Here is a 26,063-nt window from a genome sequence, read left to right on the forward strand (position 1 = left end):
ATGCTATGTTAGGGAAACTCTGGATTCTCTTCTATTCCTCTGAAGAGTTTAGATGTATTTATTTCAGCAGGCAATTAACTTGGTTAGATTAAAACAGAAAACTCTGCATCGTCTGTGATGAGTGGAAGCTCAAATCTCAACTGCGTTCTTCTAGTCTTAAATGGAAGCAGCTTTGAGTCTACCCTATGCGTGCGTGCTTCTGAAGAAGTCTTGGGAAGAATTTATACCCATAACTTAGGGCTCCCTTTCTCAGGATCTCTTTCTGAGATAGCTCCTCACTTTCTGGAGGCTGCGGTTGCCCCAGGCCCTGTCCTCCAGTCCTTTAGGTTAAAAAGATGAGGATTTCCTAATATAGTTTTAGTGGTGTGGCTGGTGACTGCAGCCTGTCCTCAGGCTAAAGCCATAAAGTGGGAAACTTGTCCCATATCATTTCCTTATTCCAAGTTCCAACCTCCCTCCAATGTCTGCCTGCTTTTGTTCACTCTCTGGAGCTTTTAGGTTGTGTGTGTGTGTGTGTGTGTGTGTGTGTGTGTGTGTGTGTGTGTGTGTGTGTTTTGTCCAGTTTACAGGTTTACAGTTGTTATCTATTGAGAGTTTACTCCAAACTGAGAATGGAATCCATGATAGATTTTCAGATGAGCTTACTTCATATTTTTTGGGGGGAGGTGGGAATCGTAAATCTCAACTTCTCTCTTTTTCACCTGAACGTTTCTCTATATTATTGCTCACATTCCCCTCTTGCTTCAGAGAAAAAAAGAGGCTAATTCGTTTGCTTTTTACCCTTTTCTCCATCACTTCCTTTTTTGGGACAAATATGTATTGAGCCAGGCATTGTGCCAGGCATTAAGGGTAATAAGAGTGAGTACAGCCGGACCCTATTTCATCGAAGGTCTGCTTTCTTACTCACCAGATCCAATAATGTTTCTCATTCTTATCCTCTCTAACTTCTCTGCTCCATCCTCCATTGAACGAACAGCTTCTCCTTAAAAATCTCTTTTTTTTTTATCTTCCAGTTCTCCTCTCCCTTCATTGATTTCACCTCTCATTTTCCAAGTAGAAGAATTCTCAGAGACTTTGTCCTGACTCCTTCTCTCGTCCTTGGAAGTCTTACTCAATCGCGGTGTTTCAACTACTACTTCCACGCCCAAGACTCCCAAGTGTTTATCTTCAGCCCTGACCTCTCTCCTGAGATCGAGACTTGATTTTCAGCTATTTGTCTATACCTGGTTGCCTAACAATCGCGTTAAACCGCACGTAGTCAAAACTCAAGTGAACGTATTTCTCCTATTTTGCCAGTGTTTCCTATTTTGGTTAATTGTCGATACTGGAAGTATATAATTATATAAGAGTTGGATCGGGGCTGGTGCGAAAGGGAATCTTACATTGGGTGGAAAGCCTGGCAGCCCCTTCCAATTCTGTGCTTGTATTATGGACAGCTTGTAAATGGACAACGCAGTGCTGTCCATCTCCTTCGAGGAGCTCACAGTCGAATCGGGGGAGAAAACAATCGAGGGATAACTCGTTCTGACTTCAGATGCAGCAGGAATGCGGAGAAAAGAGTGTACATGGAGGTAGTAAGGGAAGACTAAGCTAAGCTTTCAGAGGTAAAACCGTGTCTTCTCTTTCGGGTCTATCCCCACGGCGCCAGTCTCTACATACTGTAGAAACTCCATAAAGACTTTCTGAATGATTTTGTAATCATTATTCATGTTTATTGAGTACACATCGAGTGCACGGTTCTTCGCTAAATGATGTGGGGGTTAACCAAGATTTGATGCAGTCTCTGACCTTTTTCAATCCGTCAGTCAACCAACAAATATTTACTGAGAGCCTGGTATTTGCAATATATTGCGCTAGGCATTATGGGGGATGCACGATTCAAGAGGAATGGAAGTGTTACTCTCTTCCCTTCGGGAGTTTACAGCGTGGTCGGTAAGATGAGACATAAATGCGCAGGAGCCTAATTAAGAATGTGACTCAGAGCCAAATGAGCATTACAGACAAGATTTAAATCGGTAAAAACATTTAAAAGTACAGATTACTATAGACTGGATGCATGTGGAGGCTTTATGGAAGAGCTGAGACGTGTACTGGGCTTTGAAGGGTGGGCAGACATTAAAGAGTCTGGAAGTTTTCATAGTTATTAAAACATAGAATTTAACAGAAAAGGTTTGAGGCTGAAGACCAAATAGGCGAAGGACGTCTAGGCATGAGTAGGCAGCTTCCACTAGAACGCCACTGAGCAGTCGTTAGTGACATTCTACTCATTCCCCCTGGGGCTTGCTTTCTCCCCTTTTCCTTTTCTAACTTTTTTTTCCCCATCTTACATCCTTTATGGTGGCATATAGGATTAGAATCTTCTCCGAGAGGCAGGTTAAAAACCTAGGCTCCAAAACCAGACCATCCGGGTTCAAATCGTGGCTTTACCACTCACTCGGTGTGTGATTTGGGGCAAGTTGCTTGATCTGCCTGTGCCTCGTCAGTAAAATGCAGACGTAAAAATAGCACCAGGGTCATAGGATTGTTCTGAGAATTCACTGAGTTAAAATAAGTGCTTAAAAGAGTACCCGGTACATAGTAAGTGTTCAATAAATGTTAGCCTTTATTAAGAGAGAAAGGCCGGCTAATTGCAACAGGATTGTACCTGTATGGAAGCTGGAGGCCAGACTCTTGTCAACAAGTTAGGTCTTTAGCAACCCCTGATAAATATGCACGGAGATACACTTAAGTCTCATCGCTTTTTTCCAGATTGCCCTCAGCCTTAGGCGAACCAGAGATACTTTAGTGAAATAAATACAGCCACCAAGTTAGGTAGACGAGTTGAGAATTTAAAGCACACTTCATCAACATAGAGAGGAAACCGACACCTTTCAGAAGGGATTTAGTTGAAAGTAGAGGCTATCCCAATGGAGGCGCCAGGTACCATTAGGATTTAAATGAACTTCAAGAAGGGGAGAAGTCACTAATGGCAGTAGGCAGCTGGGTGTGTGTGCGTGTGTGGAGTGGCGGCCCGTAGGCCGGTGTCCCGGGGTGCAGGCTGCCCTCCTGAGCGCAGCTCCCTGCTGTTTCTCACACTCGGGCCCTCCCCCCAACTCCCTCCCTGCGGTTCCAGACCCTTGCTCCCAAGACACAAAACACCCAGATTATAGGGGCTTTTGATGTGCTATTTCCTCAGGACTGTCGGCCATAGCGACTAGAAAGAAGTTCTCGTCGGCACGGTTGCATAACATTGAGTCGGAGATGGTGCAATCTCCTTTGGAAAAAATGCGAGGGCAGGAAGATGGATACCTGTCTGTTAGATTAAGGTACAGCATTGCCTTTGGGCAAGAGGATGAGCTAAACGAGATTCCTTCCAATTGGATCTTAAATCTTTCTCGGATCCCCCACCACCTCACTCTGGAATGCTTTTGTGAAGAAGTCGACGTAGTCTGAAAAACAAGAGAGGAAAAATGGGCATTGCTCACACATTCTGATGTCACCTGTTTGTTTGTTTGCCAAGAGATTTGACTCAACTACTTTTGAGTATATGTGTGTAATGAATATGTGTGTGTGTGTGTGTGTGTGTGTGTGTGTGTGTGTGTGAGAGAGAAAGAGAGAAGAGAGAGAGAGAGAGACAAGAGACAGAGAGAGAGAGAGAGAGAGAATGAATGGAGGTGCAGAGGGACAATTGTGCCTTGCCCAACATCACTTGGTAACTGTGAGGCTCTGTGCCTGTTGTGAAAAGCAAAGAGGTGTGTTTGTGTGTGAGACAGAGAGAGACAGAGAAACAGAGAGATAGACAGACAGAGACAGAGAGAGGGAGAGGGCCAGAGAGCTAGCCAGCCAGCTGGTAACAGCTGTTATTTTGTTATTTCTGCAGAGGATTTAATTAGCCCAGTACCCTCTGCTCTCTCCACCCTATCGCATCTTGCTTTAGCAAAAGCGCACATTTACATCTCATTGTGAATTTAACTTGCTCATTTCTCCCGGGGCTATTTGATTTTTAAGCCTCACCCCTTTACTTACCTATACATTCAAGCTCGCGCTCCTGAACCGCCCCCCCTCCCCCCGCCGGCTGATGAAGCATACCATGGAATCTGTTCCCTCTCTAACAAAGAGATCCTTCTGTGACAATGCGTTGCTCGCTAGCCACCACATTCCTTTCTTTGGCGAGCTTCTCAGAAGAATGGTCTCTACTAGATGCTTCCACTTCTCCGCGTGCTTTAGTTTTGAGCGCTGCCATCTGGGTCCTACCTCCAGTGCTTGGCCCAGACTGCTCTCTTTCGGGTAATTGTCAAGCCCAGTGCCGTCCTTCTGCACTAAAACAGTGTTAACCACCTACTCGCTCCTTTTGGGGACTTTTTTTTTTTTATCCCTCCCATTCTCCCGTCTCCTGGTTCTCTTTCCACCCCGCTCAGCACTTACTCCTTCCTGGTCTCCTTCACAAGCTTCTCTTTCTAGGCCTGCCCTTTAATTTTCTTTTCTCAAAGGGAGATTTTTCTATTTTTTTTCCGATTAAAAAAAAATATATGGTCATTGTTTAAAAACTCGGAAATAATGTAAAATCCAACCGAAATTCCACCACACAGAGGTAAATGCGAACATTTTTAGATCCTTCTAGTCTGTAAAAATTATTGTATATGGATATGTCATATTCGATAATACAAATGATATGATATCACCATATTTTTTACCAGCTTTTTTCACTTTTTCACGGGCATCATTCCATATCGACAAGCATAGAACATTATTTTAAATGGATATGTAGGAGAACGCTGAATTTGGCCATTTACACGAGAGACTGTTTTGTGATGGAAGTGACTGAGATGCTAAGTCTGTAAAATACAGAACCCCCTACTCCTTTGTAAGACTTGTCATATAAACGAATTCACAAATTTAGAAAAAAAAATGGCTACAAAAATAGGCCATTGTGTTAAATGAAAAATTCTTTCCTCGTAAAGATAAGATCTGTGTTCTGGTATCTTTATGTGATCATCCGATCATTTATTTTCTCTGGATAAATTTGTGGACGTGAAATTTTTGAGTCAAAAGTTTTGATAAATAACATTAAAAATGTTTTTAAAATACAAAAAGTACTTAAACATAAATGAGAAGAAAATGGAAAACGCTTCTCCCTGCTCGCCGGAGACAACCAGTATGACAGGCTTCTTGAGGTCAAAGGTGTTTTTTAAGACATACTTCCCATTTGCCCCCCAGAAGATTGTACAGATAGATCTACACTCTCATGAACCCCGCATGCCGTCACCAATTTGAAATGTCTGCTTGCCTCTTCGCATTTTTCCTTCCATGCTGTTCGCTGATGACTTCCAAATCTCTAACCCTGATCACACCCTTGACTCCCCGCCAGTATTTCCAGCTGCCTCCTGGACATCTCCACCTGGGTGTCCTGCAGACGCCCCAGATTGATCGCAAATGAGCTCATTGTCTTCCCTCCCAGACTTACTGTTCTTTCTGTGATTCCAATGTTGATTGGTGGTTACGGCATCTGCCTAGTAACCTAAATCAGAAACCTAGGAGTCATTTTCAGTTTCTTCCCTCTCCTCTCAAATAATAATAATAGCTAATCGTTACCGAACACTTACTATTTGTATATGTTTTGTTTCATCGAATTCTCACAAAAACTCCCGAGGTAGCTTTTAGTCTTATCATTTACATTTTACAGACGAGGAAAACTGTTTGAATAACTTTCGCCCGGTTATACGGCTAGGAAGCGGGGCTTCAAACCCGGGCAGCCTAAGTCCATAGCTCACACGCTTAGGCCCTATACTCTCCTCCCCGTATATCTAATTAGATACAGGTCTTATCCATTTCTGTTCTTCCATCTCAGTCCTTCCTCTTCCCTCTTCTCCGTTCCCACCATGCCACCTGATTCCACGTGTTCTTGGAGATACTCTCACAAGTCACATTCGACTCAAATGTCTTCCTCGTCGGCTGCAAAATCATCCTTGTAAAATACAGATCTGATTATGTCTCGTTCCCGTTAAAGATCTTTCAGTGGTTTCCTGTCCCCCACATCGTAAAGCCAGAGATAGTTTGCTTAATATAGAAGGATCGCCCTCATCTGCCCATCCTCAGCCAGCCTATCTCTTCACGTATGTCCATTACACACTCTGAATTGATGATAATTGCTTGAAAGTATCATGCCGCATCTTATCAGGACGACTTTGCATATGTTGTTCCCTCTGCAAAAAAATCACCTCTCCCCGTTTCTTCTCCTATTTGTCCTTTACCTTTGTGTTTTTGTGTCTGTCAAAATCAGGTGTTCTCTCCTCCAGGAAGCATTTTCTAATTCCTCCAACTATTCATGTCCTATGTGCTGCTTTGAACCTCCGCTTATTTCGTATGTCACATTCTAGTAGTTTTATTTACTTGTGTCCCTCTCCAGGATATGAGCTCCTTGAGGGCAGTGACTCTTGTTCAACTCTAGGTCTTTAGCGTTTAGCATGGTGCCTGGCAGATAAGTAGTTGCTTAGGAGATATAGGTTATATTGGATTAAATAACTTAATTGTGAAATTATAGGGCCTTGTATGCTGAACGAATTTCAGCCGTCAGTGGCATGGGAAATATTTGCTGAGCAGAAGAGGAGAAGATACGGGGTGGGGAAAATGATGATGTAAACTGGATCGTCGTATAAACTATATAAATGTGTAACCAATGTAATCTATACTTGAAATTAATAAAATTTAAAAAAATAAAATAAAAAGAGCCCCCCCTTCATGCGGGCCACGTATAAATTACTCATAAATATTCCTATTTCTATAGACATTCTCATGTAGACGTGTATTCTTTCTCCATTAGGGGCTGCAAGGAACCTCCGAGTAGTGCCAAGTATGGAGCCGTGCAGAGTAGAGACAGAAGGTATGAAATAAACGCCCTCGATTTGCCGAGAAATGAATCAGTGCACCCTGGCTTCGCTTTTATGCGGCTTCAAGTGGAGAATGAAGACAGGCCCACATTTTCCCGAAAAGCGACAATGAGAAATCATCCTTGTTTACCCCATCCTCGCCGCTTTCTCGGCACCAAAGACAGTGCCGCGTGCTCAACTGCGTGAGGAAGGAGTCGAAACTATCGGGGGCGGCACGAGTGGCGGGGCTGCGCTCTCGGCTGTCAGGAGTATTATTGGAGTCCCCCCTCTCCGGAGGCCACCCTTCTATTTTCGCGGAAAACCCTGGCTTATTCAGGTCGCGGGGCCTCGGCCTATCACCGTAGGACCCCAGCGTGCGGGGCAGTGCCCAAGGCTGGTCGCTCCCCGCTGGAGGACGATCTGTCGGGCAGAGGGGCAGCGATTGGCCGATCCCGCCTGTATTGCTTCCCGGGATGCTGGGGGGCGCGCATCCGGGATACAGGCTCCGGGGCGGCCACTGACAGCGCCCGGAAGCCTGAATGCGGCCTCGTGGGTGCAGGACTCCAGCGGGCAGCGAGGCCAGTACTCAGCGCGCCGGGCCCCGGGCCGGGGCGACGTGCGCGTGCGCGTGCGTGCGTGCGTGGGCGCGCGTGCGCGGCGCCGCAGTCTGTGGGTTGGCTGGTTCTTTTGCAGACGGGAGGGGCCGTGCGCGCTCCTGTCTCCGGCCTCTGTCCCCCACCCCTTCCCCGGTCCCCGTCTCATCTTCGGAAAGATGTCGGACACGGCGGTCGCTGACACTCGGCGCCTGAACTCGAAGCCGCAGGACCTGACCGACGCTTACGGGCCACCAAGTAACTTCCTGGAGATCGACATCTTTAATCCACAGACGGTGGGCGTGGGCCGCGCGCGCTTCACCACCTATGAGGTTCGCATGCGGGTGAGTCACGGGGCGAGGGAGACAGCCGAGGGAGGACCGCACCGCGGGGCGGGGGGAGGCCGCCCCAGGGGCGACCAATGGAGCAGACGCTGCTAGGGGTCCTTTGGGGGTTCGGGGCGCAGTCGGTTTGGAGGGAGGTCTGCGGACCGGGTTGTGGCAGCCGTGGGGATACAGAAAACTCCTGAGGGGGATGGACAGCATGCATCAGGCTGGGGGGAGGAGAGAAAAACAAGTCCCATGAGCAAAGAAGTGAGAGAAGCGTGTGTGGCCAGGGGTGGGGTGAGATGGGGAGGATGGAACGATCAGGTGTAGGAGTGGGGGGCCTTGGCAGCGTGAGGGGGCTGGGGATGGACAGCCCGGGGACGAGATGTCGCTGGGGCCCCTAACCAACCTGGGTGTGGGAAGTCATTCTGAAGAGGGAGGGCGGGAAGGCCTGGCCCTTTCTCTGTGGTCTCCTTGGGATGGCGGAGTTAAGCTAAGCCTGATTGAAGGGAAGGTGGGCTCCAGGAGGGGAAGTCAGAAAGCGACCGCTGCCCGGGCTGCTGGAGAATTAGCATCTGAATGAGAGAGCGGTCTCTGTCTAAGTTTCCTCGGGTACCACATGCTGTGTCTCACTGTGAAACCGGGCCTTGCATTGTGATTGGTGGATCGTCAGTGGCTGCCCTCATCCTGTGCTCATCCTTGAGTTTCGAAGTATCCAGAATGGTTATTTCAGTATCTATTGTCTCTCGTTTGGGTTTTCAGTACGTGGATGGCCATTTGCCCTTTCTGTTCTACATTAACCTTTCAGATTTAGACCCTGGCCTGCAGTCCCTTTAGTATATGGCGTTTCAGGACTGCCCCAGGAGTGGCTTCTGCCAGTGTGCTCTGCAGAGGACTTTATTCTCTAGTTCTTAGTCCACAGTGCGACGATGGGATGTGCAGGTAGATGACGTGCTTTGCAAGTCCTTTTGCCGAGTTGAAGGGGTGACAGGCAAACCATTTTTCGAGAACCATTTTCTAATTTTCCTTATGTTTTCTTCTCAGACTAGAGGGCCAGAATATTCTCTGTGGACAGCATGCTGCTCAAACAGCATTTGAAGACGTAAAAGCGTGTATGTGCTTTCATTTTTGAACGAACGAATGAATGAATGAATGAATGAATGAGAGAATGTGTTCCGAGCTGGGCATTGAATCTAATCAACAATGGCCTCCAAATTCCAAGTTTGGCGCAGTCCAACCTGAAGAAAGAAAGCAGATACAAAAAAAAAAAAATGGAAAAATCTCATGTCCATAAGAACTATTTGAAATATCTCTTTGGAGACTGTTGGTGGCAGAGAACTTAATTACCCCAGGAAGCCTGGGCGTAACTTGTTCAGTGTGAGGACTCTGTGCTGAGGGGTTTTGGGGACATCGTCTTGATGCATTACCCAAGAACCTTAGGGATGAAGAACGAAATAGCGCTCTACTTCAGGCATTCTGATAACGGCAGGGCCTATTCGTCTAGTGCCATCTGTGTGCGTGGCACAGAACTAGGTGTTAGTTTCTAAATCCTTACAGAAATGCCATTTTACAGATAGGTCACTGAGGGGGCAGTAACCTGCCCAAGTACACATGGCTAATAACGGCCGGGCTGGGATTCGAACCCACGTCCGTCTGACTCCAAAGCCCATCGTACCCTTTCCACTACACTTCCCTCTCTTTGGCAGTGCTTACTTGCAAAACTTCAGTGTGCAAAATTCTTCTACCTGCTAAGCTTTTCATCAGTCCTTTCTAGTTTCTAACTGTGTAGTCGTAATAGAGTTGGTGACGCTTCCTAGTTCTGTGGGTTTCAGCTCATTAGTATTTGTTTACGTTGATATGTATAGCTAGATGGGCTTTCAACATTTTTGTGGAACTCCGTTTGGGGGAAGAGGGGTAAAATCATTTGGTTTAACATTGCTATTTTAAGGAATCGTTCATGGTAGGCATTATAGGGAGCGTGAGATTCAGAGAACGGGCTTTGGGAGTTAGGCGTTATGCGTGGGAGAAGCAGACGACACCTTTTCCTTCGTGTAATAGCTAAACGCTTCTGACGCTGTTGTCGTTCATTTTGCTCGGGGAAGAATTCTCCCTCTCCCATGCCCCCAAGAAACGAGGTGGCTGGAGAAGTGTCCTGGTGACTTCACGTGATGTGTATAGAAATCTTCAAATGTCAGTTGTTCTGTGGACTTGAACTTTGCTTCCCCTTGACCTCATGTTGATCAGAGGCAAAGGAAACTCTGTATCCTGTGCTATACGATCTTGTCTTCCTAGTATGATTGGCAGATGGGAGCTGGGAGGCTATCTTAGTACATAGTAGCCCCTTCCTTAGATGGCTAGGTGCTGAGATGAAAGGCCATTATTGTCACCATCCCGTGGGGGGTAGGGAAAGAAGAGCATTTTATGAGTCAAAGGAGGAAGTTTACAAAATGGCAGTGGGTGGTTACACTGTGTCTTAGAAGAATCTACTCAGCATTTTTTTCTTTTTCTATTTGGCCTTTCCGTTGGCTTCTGTAAAAGCCTGCTAGTTAAGGTTCTACTGAACTGTGATGGAAACCTCGAATCATGTGATACAGAAGGGCTTTTGTTCCTTGCAAGATTATCGCACTCCAGCTTTACTGAAATATAATTGACATGTAACATTTTATAAGTTTAAGGTATACAATGTGATGATTCGATACACATATCTATTTCTTGCAGGATTCCGAAAATGTTCTCTAGTAGTTTATCTCGAGTAGTTAATATGTACACATGGTACAGAATTCAAAAGGTATAAGAAAAGATATCCTGTAAAAATTAAGCGTCCCTTCCTCTGCCCTCCAGAAGTTCATCTTCCGGAAAAAAAAAACAACACTCTTTCCGGTTTCTTATTCTTCTAAAGAATAGTCGAGACGATGAAATATCACTTTACATGTATCTCACTCGACTTCAACCCATTGACATTCCTTGGGCCGTGATCCTTGGTGGAGTCGTCACTAATGTAAGTTAGCCAGTTGTTTGGCTTTTGATGATTTTTACTAGACCTGGGTCCCGAAAACTCAACTTCCGGACTTGAGGACTGCAAAGCAAAGATGTATTGAGGACCGTAGGGGGTTCTAGCATGGCTCCCAGGTCCTCGATTCCTGCCCTGAGGGCCTTAAGGACAAAGGAGCGAGACTGCTTCCTTTTATTTCCATCTGCTGATCTGAATTGGCTGGCGGGAAATAAAGTCAGCGCTGATACATGTGGTTGGCCATTTCTATTGAGACCTTGTAGACAAGAGTGAGGACCAGTAAATTAAGCTGCTGTCGCCAGGGGAGACTTCCTGGGCGAGGTGTGGCTTGAGCTGGGATTCGTAGAATGGAGAGGGTTTGGATGGGAAAAGCGGAGGAAGCCAAACCTTGGCCGTGTTGACCTCTTGTCCTTACAAGGAGCTTAAATTCACTTTTCGATCGAAAATGTAATACGTGAACATGATAAATTGAAATGATAGAATGAAAACTGTGATTCCCACCCATTGCGGTTGTGTAATCTTATTCGCCAAAGTCACTCACTGTTACCGGTCCCTTTTCCTAAATAATTTTATTCATCAGTATAAATATGTACACACATATAGATCCCTTTTAAAACACAGATAGAGGCAAGCTATGCATACAGTTCTGTACCTTAATTTTACTGCTTAGTATCTTGGCATACTGGCACATATATATCTTTCACATTCTTTCCGTAGTTGCGTAGTATTCCGTGGCACAGGCGAACCCTATTTGTTGAACTAATTACCTGTCGGTGGACATTTATGATTACAAATTAAATAAAGTACAGTGAGAACCCTCGTACACAGCTATTTACATGCAACGTGAAGTCTGTAGGAGACATTCTAAGCAGCAGGGGACTTCTATCCACCACTGCGACGAGGCCGGATGTGGCGTGGGCGTTGACCGGGCGCTGTTTGGAAAGGGTTATGGGAGCGCGGTCCTCAGGAGCCGTTTCTTCACTGCACCTGTCCGTGTGGCCCCGACAGGCGGCCCGGAGGCCGGGCGTTGCTATCGTCGCTGTCCTCTCCTTCTTCTTCCCCGTAGACAAACCTACCTATCTTCAAGCTGAAGGAGTCCTGTGTACGACGGCGCTACAGCGACTTTGAGTGGCTGAAGAATGAACTGGAGCGCGACAGTAAGGTAGGGCCGGCTCCCTGGGGGCGGTCTACGCAGGCGCACAGGGCGCGAGACCCGAGCCGGTCGGCTCCGCGGGGCAGCGGAGAGGGCGGGCGCTCCCTGCCTGCCCAGCCGCAGGGCACTGGGTCTGGCCGATGGCTTCTGACACTCGGAGGTGCGAAGTTCGGGACGAACGTGGCGTTTGGCGTCTGCCCGCAGATCGTGGTGCCCCCGCTGCCCGGGAAGGCGTTGAAGCGGCAGCTCCCCTTCCGAGGCGACGAAGGCATCTTCGAGGAGTCGTTCATCGAAGAGAGGAGGCAGGGCCTCGAGCAGTTTATCAACAAGTAAGCCAGGTCCCCGGGGGTCCCGTCCGGGTCGTTCTGCGCGCTTCGTCTGTCCCTGTTGTTGGGTCCCGTGTCATGGGGCCGGCTGGCCGATCAGCCTCTGCGCCTCTGAGCACAGTGCTGATCCTGCAGCTGCGGCGTGGCCGGGTCCCCCACCTGCCCTCTGTCCCGTGCTCCCTACGACGTCAGCGCTGAGGGGGCGGCCTGCGGCTGCCCTCCGCTCGACCTCAGCGACCCGGCCCGTCCTCCCCGGTCCGCACCCTGCACCCTCCTCCCTCCGCGGACGCTCTGGATCCCAGCTGCTCCTGCCAACCAGCCGTCTCGGTCTCTCTGTAGAATTGCTGGGCACCCACTGGCTCAGAACGAACGCTGCCTACACATGTTCCTGCAGGAGGAGGCCATCGACAGGAACTACGTCCCTGGGAAGGTGCGCCAGTAGGAGCCCCTGTCACCACCTGCCCTCTACTTTCCTGCTGAAATAACATTGGTTTTTACACTAAGCCTCTCTCTCTCTTTGATCTGAACTTGGCTGCCCATCCCCTGGCCTGATAGACTGTCTGGCATCGTGTTCCTTGGCACCTCACTACAGCGCGGGCACTCCGCCAGGGTTCCGTTCTCCGCGGAGCGGCGGGAACCCGCGGGCGATGCCCTTTGCTTGGGGTGGGGGGAGGGAGGTTGTGCTGGCCGCGGCGGGGGCGTCTTCCCATGCCAGGAAGGCCACCCCGGGACGGGTCTCGTGCTGGAGGCACGTGGGCAGGATGCTGCACGTCCAGGGGATCTTTCTTACTCTTAGGTTTAACCAGGAACACTGAGCAGGGAGAGACCTGCCTTTCCTACCTGCATGACCCTTTTCCTTTCTGGGAGGGTGGTGGAGACCCGACAGCTCGCCTCGTTTGCTCCAGGCCCGCTCGCAGTCCTCCCGACAGTTTCCTTTGGTGCTCCCTCTCTCCCGTGATGCTTTCCCTGGCGGCCCTCCCAGGCTCTAAGCGGCCGGCGTGTGGGGCAAGGCGCGCAGGCTTTGTGGGCCCGACCTCACGGCTGCTTCAGAGTCCGACGAAAGCCATAGGGCAGGAGGGAGCCACCTGTCGCCTAGCCCCTCTCCTCTGTGGCCCCCACTCTGGCCGGCTGGCCCTGCTCACCAGCAGGCGAGTCCGTACGGGCCAGCAGTTGTCCGTCCCTAAGCCTTCGCTTCCTCATGGGCCAGCTTTGCAGATTCGGTGGCTTGAGGGCTGGGGGCCACTCACCTCTGCCAGGTAACCCCTTGAAGACGAGACTGGGTCATTTTCTAGGCCCCTCTGGGGGCAGGGAAGGCCCCCTCCCCCTCATCTAGTGCTGCCACAGGGCAGAAGCACACGAACAAACCCCAGACTCCTGGCTCCCAAGTACTTTGAGCAGTTGTCACTGCCCTCCCCGGCTTGCTCACAGTGCTATTGGACTGCCACACTTGTTTCCCACGGGACTCTAGCACCGTCCCAGAAGCTGAGCTGGGGATCCAGCTGGGTATGGATTTCCCAGATCTTCCAGTCTGAGGCAGCTTCTTGAGGCCGGCAGCTTTCCTGGGCTCCTGGCCGGGAGCTGGCGGCTTGTTCGCTGGTGCCCGATATCTATCCCAAGTGGTGGGACGGGAGCAAGTTATCTCCGGCGTTGGGGCAGAAGCGGGGGCTCTGCCGAGACCCCGTCTTGGGGAGGGATGGCAGTTCTCTACACAGGGTCTAGGGGAGCAGGGTTTCTGATTATGGGGAGGCGAGATTCTGGTGGCAGAGACCTGGGATTTGGAGCCCATCCCGATGTTCAGGTTCCTTGAGACAGACGAGCCCTGTGGCTGCCCAGCCGGTGCCAGGGGCCGAGCAGCCCCTAGAGAGAGGCCGTGCCGCCCGTCCCACCTCCCCGGGCGCGGTGTCGTCGCTGCCCTTTTTGAGTTGTATCCTCTTACGGATTTTTTTTAAAGATTCCTTCTTTCATTGTGCACAAGCGCTGAGAGCCTGAGGCCCCATTTCTGCTGTGTATATATCCTGACTCGGGGCTTTTATTCAGCAAGTTGTCCATTCTCCTGGCAGACAATGTCATAGTCGCCTCTGTCCACATTAAACCACTGTGAAGCAAGCATCCGTGTCCTGTAGTTTTTCGCATCTACGATGTTCTGCGCGTCGTGCTGGGATCATGGCGTGGTTAATGTACTGATGTGATGACGGTTTTGCATTTGAATTTTTAAACAGAGCAGAATCCTAGCTGCCCGTAGTGACACTTACCTCTCCTTGCAAGTCGCGATGGACTTTGTCACAGAGGCGACGCGCTGCCCGTAGGGAGTAGCCATAGGGCGCAGTGCCTGTGGCTCGTGGCGCGGTGAGCAGATTTGGTTTCTGAGCGTGTGGGTTCGCGCTAATTTGGGCAGAACGTACAGTGTGTGTGCGTGTGTGCATACGTATGTTCCTGTGCCGTATGTCACGTAAACACGTGTGCGCTTGCCCATCCCCCAAGACGCCCACACACCGCCTACCGACACTATTTGTTCTAGAGGCCTTTGACCTCCACTGAGACTTTTTCTTTCAAATAGATCTGATGCAAGCGGAAAGGTGAGTGAGCTCTGAGACGTTCTGGGTGGAGAGTTTTATCTGACCAGCGTGCTCTGAAGTGGCTTCCCGCACAAAGCGGCCTTTGGAAAAAGGCTCGGAGTGAGAGGAGGTAGGAGTCTCGTCCTTCGGGAAGTCAAAGCTGGTTTTAATCACGTGGCTGAGCGCGGAAAGGTCTAGGAAGTGCCGTGGTCAAACCGTTGTGAATGAAGGTGATTTAACAACGATACTTGGCTTAAGTAGAAGAGGGGGCAGAACTGAGGAAGTTAAGAGGTTTTGGTAGTTCAGGAATAGATGACTAACACGTGTAAGGGGATTGGAAAACAGATGTTTCTATGAGACGGTAATGAGAAATGCAACCTTCCTAGGCAGCAGCGTTAGAGAATAACTAGAAAAAGCAGCTATATAATAATAATGATAGATGCCATCGATTTAAAAAGTGCTAATTAATAGCCTTTTGTGTGTCCAGCCTTATGCTAAAAGCACAGCTGGGGATGGGGTGGGGTGGACGTGGTACGGATAAAACGTGCTTACATTCTGTCTTCCTAGACCTCACTGCTTATTCTTTAGTTCAGGATAAGTCTCTGCAAGATGAGAAAAATGCTAGAGACAGAATCAAAGGTCCGGGCGCATCTAGTTAATTGTCCGGTCTTTTTTTTTTTTTTTTTTTTTTAAATATCAGCTCCGGTAAATTCCCTTTCTTTGGAGTCACTTTCCTTTGTGGCCATTTTAGCACTGTAGGGGGATCCCAGAACACCAAATCCAAGTCTTACCCGTCAACACCGATGACAAGCAGGCTTATAAGGAACTCCAGTTTATGCGTGCATCTAGGTGTTTACGGCTGATTCCCTTTACCCTAAGCACGGACGCACTCATCCTTACACTGGGACCTGGGGGACAAAGGTTAACAAAAAGTTTTGAATTAGTAGACCCAAAAGAAGTCTAAACCTTCACATTCCAAAAATGCCTCATCTACCCTTTGACCCATTCTTAGACATAAGGGATTGAGCGAGTAAAGGGCAGCACAGGCTTCTCTGGAGGTTCTGTTAGATGAGATCTCCTAGGTAAAATGCTTCTGTCTTGAAATATATGCTGTAATTAAGTAAAATTGCTTTCTGCCGTGGAAACGCAGACCAGCTGCCCAATGAAATGGATATTTCTTCATATCCTTGAGGACTGTTGACTCACTCCTGGTCTTTCCAGACACAATAATAGTTCTAAATTTTCTGAACTCTCCAGGGTTCTCACGTGTTCCTAAGTCACAGAGCCTAAAACTGGACTCTAATTATAGCCCGAAGGTTAGATAGTTGTTAGTTCATTTCTACATCGAACTAGTCAAGTTTACTTTTAAAATTTAAACACTTTGTGACTAAGTTAGTTTATGGTTCTCTGCCACGCCCTTCTAGACCACCTACCTACCAGCTCTCATTCTTCTTATCTTTTTTCATGCCTTGTTTGTACAAAAAGGTTTTTTTCTGTGTTTTAATTTTATTTTCCTTCTCCTATCATCTGTCTATGCTTTTGAGAACATAAAACTCATCCTAAAGAAAAAAAAACCTCATTCCTTACCAAACAAAGTTGGGTAAAAACACTACAAAAGAATTCTTCAAATCACACCAGGCTTCCACAGGAACTTCCCGTGGTGGTTTTGAGTGTTTGCATGTATGTAGATCATCAGCTACTTGATATAGAGAAACCGAAGGTAAAGGATTGAGAGAGAGAGGCACTGCCAATTGAAGATAATCAGAAATTGGATAAAACAGTTCTTAACAATAAAATAGATTCACAGAAATTTACGTAGTACTTTTCAAGGAAATGTTCTATTCTCACACCAGTAATGTTTTTTTGTCCAGAGACAGTCAACTTTTAATCATCTGTGCTAATGGAAGGATACACATTATTACTTCGTTATGCATTTTTGTTCTAGAATTTAAACATAGGGGTATCTGATACTCATAAGACTCATTTCCTAAAACGTCATCAGAATGAAGACTGAGGAAGATCTGACAAGAAGTGGCAAGAGTAACAGACAGGCCTGGAATAGTAACCTGGGTTCTGGAGCCAGCTATGCTATTAGCTGGCTGTAGCCCCTTAGGAAAATTGCTTCATCCCTCTGGGCCTGTTTTCGTAACTATGAAACGAGATTTGACTAAATGATATTTGAGGTACCCATAATTTTTGTGATTTCCAATCCTTGCCAAAGGAGTAAACCCTGGAGGTGGAAGCACAGTTTTCCCATATGATAGAGTTCGCCGTGGCGTAGTTTCTTCTCCTAGAAATGAATGGCTCTTCACTTAACCTGATTAGATTTTGTTTGCCCACATCCTGTTCTATCAAGTCATGAGTACCGCTTTGAAACTCGGGTTGATTTGATTTGCAGTTGACCTAATTTTATTCTAGGTCTTCTAGCTGCAAGGTTTAAATGAAATAGTCACCTCATAGCTATAAGGAATTATTCTTATTTACAATATATAAATTATAACTTCGTTGATCATTCTGATTACAAAAGTGTCTACTTTGTTAAAATGTTTGCGGTGATAAAAATTCAAAAGTAATTAATGCTAGTCGACAAAATGCAAACAAACGAATTGATACGAAGTGAGCCTTCTTGTTATTCTCTCTCCCTCTTCCCATTCCCCAAGAATAAAAGTGGTATGTGTCTTCCCAGACCTTTCCCTATGGAAAAATATATGGATCTGACTATATACATATGTGTATATATGGATATACATATATTCACAACGTACGTTCATGAATACCCACATACTTGTATATATATATATATTTTAAAGTGGGCTATTATATGTACTATTTTGCAACTTAATTTTTTTACTTTGCAATGTATCGTGGACTTCCTTTCACAGTAGTATATGGAAATTTACCTCATTTTTTGAAAAAGGCAGCGTAACATTTCATAGTATGGTTGGATCACGATGTAATGATTCACTTATAAATGGAAATTTGTCTCCATTCATTATTACAAATAATACTAGATATAACCTTGCTCATGTGTTTAGCGTTTATGCAGGATAGGTTTTTGGAGAAAGAATCGCTAGCTCAAAGGCTGTGTACATTTTACATGTTGATAGGTTCTACCGAGTTGCCTTCTTCAGGAGTGCAGTTTAGGCTCCCACCTACAGCAAACGAGAATTCGTTTCCTCACCAAAAGTGAAGAAATTCCTGTTTCCCCACAAAAAGTTTCTTTGCCCAAAGTGGCAAAACAGTCAACATCCAAACTGTTTGGTGAAAATGATATTTCTTAGTTTCAATCTGCCTTTGCTGGTACATTTAGTTGTAATAATACCACTATCGGGTTTTTTAAAAAGAAAAAATTCTCCGCACATTTCACTTCGATTTTTTTTGGAAGCAGTATTTATTGCTGCTAATTGTGCATCCCTGCCACTCCCCGCTGTAGATAAAGCAGCACTCTTAATTAACGGCCCTGGATATTCCCAGGCTTCTTCCCACCTGCCTTTGGGGGAAATGAAGCAGTTGGCCCAACATCACCTGAGGCCAAGCGCGGAGCGGCAGCGAGAGCAGAACCGCAGGCTCATCTGACCTCAAGGCCGACCTCCTTGGAAACTCAGGGGGATATTACTTTAGCCTGTGGGCCACTGCCCCTCCGGCTCGGACCTCCTTTTTGGTTATTTTTGCCAGATCCAAACCTTGGATTCCAGTACCGATGGGAAAAGGACAGGGACCTAGATCGGGACGGTGACTGACACGGGAAGCCGAATCGCCAAGCCTCGGCTCTTCTGGTTGGCTGTCCACACGCCAGTCAGATCTGAGCAAGCTTTTAATTGGTCCTATGCCATGAGAAGAACATGCCCGTTTCTGATTGGCCTCTTCGTCGAGGGGTGGGCCACAGGGAGACCTGCCGGTTGGCTGGAAAGGAAGGCCAGTGGGAACGCTGGGGCGCCGCTTTCGAAAGCGATGCCTGCACCGCGGCCCCTGGGAGGGTCTGCGGGGTGCCTCGGAGCTCCCGCGGCCCAGCTGGTAACGCGACCCCAGTCCCCCGCATCCTAGCCACCCTCTACCCGGACCCCCGACCCCGTCACGCTTCCGGCGTCGCAGAGCGTCTGCGGGTGTCCCGCAGCGACGCCGGCTCTAGTGTCCCGGCCTGGCGCTTAGGGAGGCGCTGCCTGAGCCTGCGGGGCTCCTTCCACCGCCGCCAGCCCGGAGCTCTGCTTCTGAGGTGGCGCCTGAGGTCCAGGGTCTGGGCCCGGGGAGTGTGCAGGCATCAGCGTGAGGCTCCTGACAGCGGACGCGGGCCAGGCTGACCCAGAAAGTTCTGCCACCCAGGTGGCCACCATTTCAGCCAGCCGTCCCCCTTCTAGACTCATCAGCTCCTGAACCCCTGCAGCGAAGACGCTGGCCCTCTCAGCCCGCGAGCGGGTCCCCTTTCTTTCTCAGTGGGTTTGACTTCGTTGCTTGATTCCTTCTTCCCAAATGTTTTTAATTACACTAGTGCATTCTCCTTGCAAGAAGAAACCTCAAAACATTACACATAGATGGGGCTAAGGTCCACTTTGGCCATCAGTCACAGTCCTTTCCCCTTTCCCAGAGGTAGCCACTGTTGACAGTTTGGTATGTATCCTGGTAGCCTTGAAGGTTTTTGTTTTTTTTTTTTTTAGAAAATACATTGTGTTGTATTTTTATTTCTAAAAAAAAAATACACCATATTGTACATAGACTGCAAGTTTTTCATGTGATGTTTTGAAAACTTTTATTTCGCTACAGAATGGCTATACAATGCTTTATTTGACCATTCCTTATTGACAGACTAGTAGATTTCCCCCAGTTTCTTGCTCTTACGGGTAGTACAGGCAGACCTTGGAAATATCGTGGGTTCCATTCCAGGCCAACATAATAAAACAAGTATCGCAATAATGCGAGTCATAACCTTCTTGCTGGTGGAGGGTCTCACCTCCGATTTGTAAAAATCGCAACACTCGTGAAGCGTCATGAAGCGGGGCGCAATAAAGCGGAGCGCGATGAAACGAGGCCCGCCTGCACCGCTATGCACATTCCTGCACGCGGGTCCTTGTCGGTGTCCGTAGGGCCGTGCTGCTCAAACTTTGTGATCTCACGACCCTCGTACACTCCTAAGAGAATTTATCTGAGTTTATATCCTCATCTGGGTTGACCAAGGGGAAGAGAAGAAGCAGACCTAATTTCAGATATCTTCTGGAGGGAGAAAATGGAAGAGTCACCTAGGCCATCCAGATAAACAGCCCTTAAAGCAGGAGAGCAGAAAAATCACTAAGTCGTCTCTCTAGACTCACTCTGGAGAAGAAGTTCCTTGAGCCTTTTCTTTTCATGATGCGAAGTCCTAAGCGTTTTCTTGGGGCCAACCATCTTTTCCTTAGGATACAGTTTCTTTCTCCATTTCTTTCCTTTTAAAGTGAGTGTTTCATGTCCTGTCGGCGCTGTAACAAATCACAAACATAGTGGCTCAAAATGGCGCAGATTTGTTATCTTCCAGCTCTGGAGGTCAGAAGACCAAAACAGGACTTACGGGGCTTAACTGAATTCTGTTTTTAAATATGCACGGAATGATCTGGAAGATGACGCTGGTCATATAAGGGAAAATATTCACAGGTTCTGGGGATTAGGACATGGATACCTTTTACTGTGTAGCCTACGGCGGAAGCCTATGCTCTTCATCTGATATTGATTTCTAGTAGGGAAATTAGGCTTGTGGGATTGATTATCTGCCATCGAACTTGTAAGCCTTCCACAGGATTCGCCCATTGTCTTCTACCTGCCGTGGTCGGATACAGAGACGGTAGGAGGTAGAAGAGGAAGAGGTCACGAGGAAGTTGAGGAATGGGAAGACAGGTGAATCAGGTGAAAGCTGAGGGAGCAGAGTACTAAGGGAAGGAAGGAAAGAGGGAGGGAGGATGTCTAATCCTGTATCAAGTGCTGCTGAGAGACCAGAATAAGATAACGACTGAAAGGCACGTGTTGGATGGAGTGACCTTCGCAACAGCTAGTTTTGCAGGTTGATGGGGGGCTGGGTGGAAAGGGGAAGGGATCGAGAAGTCCAAATTGGCAGTCACAAAGTAGTCGTGGGGATGTGAAGTACAGCACAGGGAATACAGTCAATAATATTGTCATAACTATGTAGGGTGCCAGGTGGGTACTAGACTCATGGGGGGATCACTTTGTAAGTCATATAATGTGTCATCGTCTCACCACTATGCTTTACGCCTGAAACTAATATAATATCGAATGTCTACTGCAATCGAAAAAAATTCAAAAACCCTCTGTTGTTCCTTGCCTGCCCCCCTTCAACTGCCACCCCCTTTATCATTTCTCTTCTGGATTACGAAGGTAGCTTTCGAAGTGGCCCGTTTTTTATGCCTGCAACTACTGTCCAATCCATTTTCTGCACAGCAACTAGAATAATCTTTCTAAAACTTATAGGTGACTCCTAAAGCTTTTCGAATTCCCTGTTTTCAGTGTAAATGCCAAACCGTCTCCTCGTCTGTGTAGATTCTGTGCTTCAGTTCCCAGGAAGCTGTGATCTTTCGTACCTGTGCCCGCACGCGGACAGTCCCTCTGCCTATAATTTCCTCCTCACCTTTTCGTTCCCATTTGCAGTTTTCTTGGCTAATTTCCACTCATCATTCAAAACTCACTTCAGGCTTTCCTTTCCGCTTCCTCCAGGAAGCCTTCCTTGTTTTTACCAGGCCGGGATTAGGTACACTCTGTAAGTTCACAGCTCCCGTCCCTTCTTTGCTCACCATACTGTCGATTTTCTGTAGTCGACCCATTCTTTTATTTATTTATTTTTTATAAAAAGCATTTTCGTTCTTCAAATAATACACTGACTACATTTTCATTGTTTAAGCCGAACGCTTTGGATAGTTCTCCTTTCTGATCCCTGGTGCAGGCCCCTGTCTCAGAGGAAACCAGCATCATCTTCCAGATCATTCCCTGCATATTTAAAAACAGAATTCAGTTTTTATTTTTTCCCATACCGATGATGTCATACTCTGGGCTGTTCTGCAGCTGGCTTTTTCGCTCAGCAGTTTGCCTGCAGTTGGCCATTTTCGCGGTTTTTAGATGTACAGTTCGGTGGCACTAAGGACATTCTTGTCGTGCAGCCGTCACCGCCATCCATCCGCAGACCTCTTTCCATCTTCCCAAACCGAGACGCCATGCCCGCTAAACACTCGCTCTCCACCACTCCCTCCCCCAGCCCCTGGCGACCTCCATTCTACCTCTCAGTCTCTCTAAATCTCACTGTTCTAGGGACCTCATCTTAGCGGAATCATATAGAAATTTTTTTTTGTAACTGGCTTATTTCACATAGCATAATGTCTTCCGGGTTTGTCCATGTTGTAGCATGTGTCAAAACTTCCTTCCTTTTTAGGTGGAAAACATCCCATCGTATGTCCATCAGCGAAGCCTTCGGTGTTGTGAACAGTGCCGCTGTCAGCGTGAGTGTCCCAGCACCTGTTCCAGCCCTTACTTCTGATGCTCTCAGGTATACACCCAGAAGTGGAATCGCTGGATCATATGGGAATTCCCATTTCCCTTTTGATGGACATTTAGGACATTCCACAGTCTGGTGCCAGTCATAAACTGCCACCTGTCCTCAGTCCTCGATAAGAACCGAAGTTGAGAGTAAGCATTTCAAACTTTGTAGCAAGCTGATGTTGCCATGACTGCATGATGACTTTTCTAGTAATTCCTTTTTTTTCTCCAACGACATCAATCCGTAATGGATTGGAAATTTTCAAAACAACCCCCACCAAAACTGGTCCTTTACCACAGAAGGTTTGAGAATCACTGAGAGACAGTTTCTAGTTTTTTGTTTCTTCCCATTAACTCTTTGTGGATGTATGCAAGTGTTTCCCTAGGGTAGATAATCAAAATTAGAATTATTGGAGTAAAGGGCATGCACGTTTTAATAGGTAGTACAAAATTGCTCAGAAAAATGCTGAATGAATACTTCCAACAACAGGATGTGAGAACGCCCGTTTCCCTCTACCCCTGCCAACGCCTGATAGCAGCTTTTTAAAACTTGTTAATCTGTTAGGTGAAAGGGATGTCTTGTTTTAATTCACAGTTCTCTGATTACTAGTCAGTTATGTATCCTCCTTTTATATATTTATTAATATTAGTATTTTTTATTAGTTGCTTGCTGTATCTTTTGCTTAGGTTTCTGTTGGGTTTGTTTTTTTCTCATTGATTTGTAGTTCTTTAATTTTGGATATTATCTGTTATTTATATCTGTTACAAATACTTCCCCCTAATCTACCTTTCAATATTTATTTACAATGTCTTTAGGAAAGAAGCTTTATATTTTGATGTAGTCAGCTACAGGCATACCTCAGAGATATTGTGGCTTTGGTCCCATACCACTGCGATAAAGCAAGTAATGCAATAAAGTGAGTCACGCGAGTTTCTCAGTGCGTGTAAAAGTTATATTCACACTATACTGTAGTCTATTGATTGTGCGATAGCATTATGTCTAAAAAATAATTTACATACCTTAATAAAAAAGTTTTTATTGCTAAAAAGTGCTAACCATCATTTGCGCTTTCAGCAAGTCATAATGTTTTCACTGGTGGAGGGTCTTGCCTCGATGTTAATGAAAACGCAGTATCTGCAAAGCGCATTGAAACGAGCTGTGCCAATATAGCATTCTTTTTCTATAATTATGGCTTTTGCTTTTCTTGCCTTGTTTCAGAAGCTGTCCCTGCTCCAAAATTTTAAACGTATTCACTTATATTTTCTTATACGTTTCTTCCTCCGTTTTTAATAGCTTTATCGAGGTGTAATTGACATACAATAAACTACGTACTTGAAGGATATGATTCGCTGAGTTTTGACATATGTACACACCCACGATGTTATCACCACAATCAGGATAATGAACATGTCCATCATCGCCCTTTGTTCTCATACATTTCTAAGTTTGTGTGTGTGTGTGTGTGTGTGTGTGTGGTAATGCTGGCGTTATTGTTATTGTGTGCACATGTGTGCTAGGATTTTTTTTTCATTTTTTTCATTAAGGTATAATTTCCATATAGTGTACCTTCCTTCAGTTTTTGGCAAATGCTTCAAAACGTTCTGCAGCTCCCTTTGTGCTCAGCTTCCTCCCGTCCCTCCTAGTACTCAAAGCCTGTTCGCTGTCACAGTTTTGCCTTTTGGAAACTCAAATGAAATCGGACAGTGTATGACCCTTTCAGACCGACTCCTTTCGATCTGTATACTGCCTTTAAAACGTATCCATGTCGTTGCTTGTGTCAGTGGCTTGTCCCTTTTTATCGCTGCGTGGATTCCAATGTATGGATGGATAGACCACAGTTTGTTTATCCGCTCCCCAGCTGAGGGACGTTTGTTTCCAGTGTTTGCTGATCGCAAATACGGTCGCTGCAAACACCAGCATCAAGTTTTTGTATGAACATCAGTATTCGCCTCACTTGGGTGAATGTCAAGGTGGGGGATGGCCGGCTTGTACAGTCGACGTACGTTTAACTTTGTAAGAAACTGCCGCTGTTTCCGACAGCTGGCCTGGCTTTTTTTTTTCAGCAATATATGAAATTCAGTTGTTTCTAGTTTCCCTAGCACTTGGTAGTGTCAGTTTTTTTTTTTAAAGATGTTCTAATAGTATCTCATTGTGGGTTTTTTTTTCTAGTTTATAGAACTTTTCATTGCGGTTTTAATTTGTGTTTTCCTCATGACTAATGATCGTCGAGCATTTTTCGTATTTTTGGCCTGTTTTTAAAAATTACTTGTTTCGTTATTATTGACTTTCGAGAGATCTTAAATATTCTGGGTTACAAGTCCTTTATCAGGTATGTGATTTGCAAACATTTCCTCTCAGTCTGTAATTTGTCTTTTTATTGTCTTGCCAGTATCTTCTGAAGAGCAGAAGTTCATAATTTTTATGAAGTTCAATTTATCAATATTTTCTTTTATGACTCATACTTTTGGTTTCGTATCTAAGAAATCTTTGTCCAGCACAGGTTGTTTCTGAGTTTTTGTTTTTGTTTTATTTTGCTTTTATTGTTTAAACTGTCTAGGATTTATTTTTGTGAATGGTCTGAGATATTGCAGTAACTTTTTTCAAACAGGTAATTATCTCAACTCTATTTATTGACTTTCTTCAATTCGAAATGACACTTTTATCATATACCAAATTTCCTCACACACGAGACTGTTTCTGGACCAGCTCTTTTGTTTCACTGATGTATTCATTTGTCCTTATACCAATATCAATATTAATATCAACATCAATATTAAAAGTACTTTATATAAATTTTGATACCTCATAAAGACAGTTTTCCCTTGTACCTAAAACAGTTCTTGGCTAATCTTGCTTATGTTTATTTCTACAAGAATCTTTAGAATCAGTCAATACATTCCACGAAAGATCTATTGGATTTTAGTTGAGATTACATTGAATTTTCAGCTTAATTTGGGGGAAGCCGATGTCTTTACATTACTGAGTTCTCCCAACCGGGAACATAATATATCTCTCCATTTATTTGAGTCTCCATTAATGATATGTCTCTCTTTTTTATTTAGGATTCTTTTTTTTTATATACTATTTGGTAATCATTTGTTTATTTCTCTCTCTCATCTGTAAACTTTTTGAGTGCAGGAACCTTTCTGTCTCCTTTGCTAAAAGCTTTGGTTTCAGAATTTGGCTCCTGCTGATAGTCTTATTAGAACTTGACATAACATTTAGTATAGTTATCCCTTTTTTTTTAAATCAAAGTTTTTAAAAACTTATTAGGTTGAAATAATTTCAAACTTAAAAGTTGTAAGAATACTACAAAGAACTCCCATGTACTCTTTACCCAGTTTCAAAAATTTTTAACATGTTGCCACATTTGCTTTCTTATTCTATCTCCCTCTCTGCCTATATACTTCTTTGAATCACTTAATCTACAGACGTAAATTCCCTATACTCCTAAATACTTCAGTATGTCTTGTAGGAGCACCATAGAAGTGATACATCCTCAGTGCACTACAGTAGGAGATACATTATGTTAGTTTGTCCCACAATTGGTGATGTTAACATTGACTATTTGGTTAAAGTGGAGTCAGCCAGCTTTCTCTATTGTAAAGTTACTATTTTTCTCTTTGTAATTGATACACTGTTTGTGTGTGTGAGAGGGTACGTTGAGACCGTATAAATGTTTTTTTCCTCACATTCATTGATGATTCTTACCTGAATCAGTTGTTACTATGATGTTTGAAAAATGGTGGTT

At 45.8% G+C, this 26,063-nt stretch overlaps 2 protein-coding genes across 3 annotated transcripts in view; both read left to right on the plus strand.

Moving 5' to 3' along the window:
- The first annotated feature begins 7,522 nt into the window (after positions 1 to 7,522).
- Positions 7,523 to 12,756, plus strand: SNX12 (sorting nexin 12). Of its 2 annotated transcripts, none has more exons than XM_039841724.1 (4): positions 7,523 to 7,782; positions 11,841 to 11,936; positions 12,132 to 12,256; positions 12,593 to 12,756. In XM_039841724.1, exons 1-4 carry the CDS (start codon positions 7,618 to 7,620, stop codon positions 12,693 to 12,695), a joined length of 489 nt encoding a protein of 162 aa, XP_039697658.1. In that variant the 5' UTR covers positions 7,523 to 7,617; the 3' UTR covers positions 12,696 to 12,756. The 2 variants fall into 2 exon arrangements, with proteins under 2 accessions (XP_039697658.1, XP_039697659.1); XM_039841725.1 differs by lacking the exon at positions 7,523 to 7,782 and adding an exon at positions 8,557 to 10,762.
- Positions 12,757 to 14,505: 1,749 nt separating this feature from the next.
- The window catches only part of SLC7A3 (solute carrier family 7 member 3), an 87,398-nt gene continuing 75,840 nt past the window's right edge, over positions 14,506 to 26,063 (plus strand). The window contains exon 1 of the mRNA XM_039841723.1: positions 14,506 to 14,938. The gene's annotated coding sequence lies outside the window, so the exon portion shown is untranslated. The remainder of the gene's footprint in view (positions 14,939 to 26,063) is intronic.

The sequence above is a fragment of the Pteropus medius genome, unplaced genomic scaffold (assembly GCF_902729225.1).
Source record: "Pteropus medius unplaced genomic scaffold, Ma_sr-lr_union100, whole genome shotgun sequence".
Classification (NCBI taxonomy): domain Eukaryota; kingdom Metazoa; phylum Chordata; class Mammalia; order Chiroptera; family Pteropodidae; genus Pteropus; species Pteropus medius.

Coding starts and splice junctions, on each gene's coding strand:
- SNX12 (XM_039841724.1), top strand. CDS start 7,618: ATGTCGGACACGGCGGTCGCTGACACTCGGCGCCTGAACTCGAAGCCG. Junction 11,937..12,131: donor AACTGGAGCGCGACAGTAAG/GTAGGGCCGGCT, acceptor GTCTGCCCGCAG/ATCGTGGTGCCCCCGCTGCC. Junction 12,257..12,592: donor CTCGAGCAGTTTATCAACAA/GTAAGCCAGGTC, acceptor GTCTCTCTGTAG/AATTGCTGGGCACCCACTGG.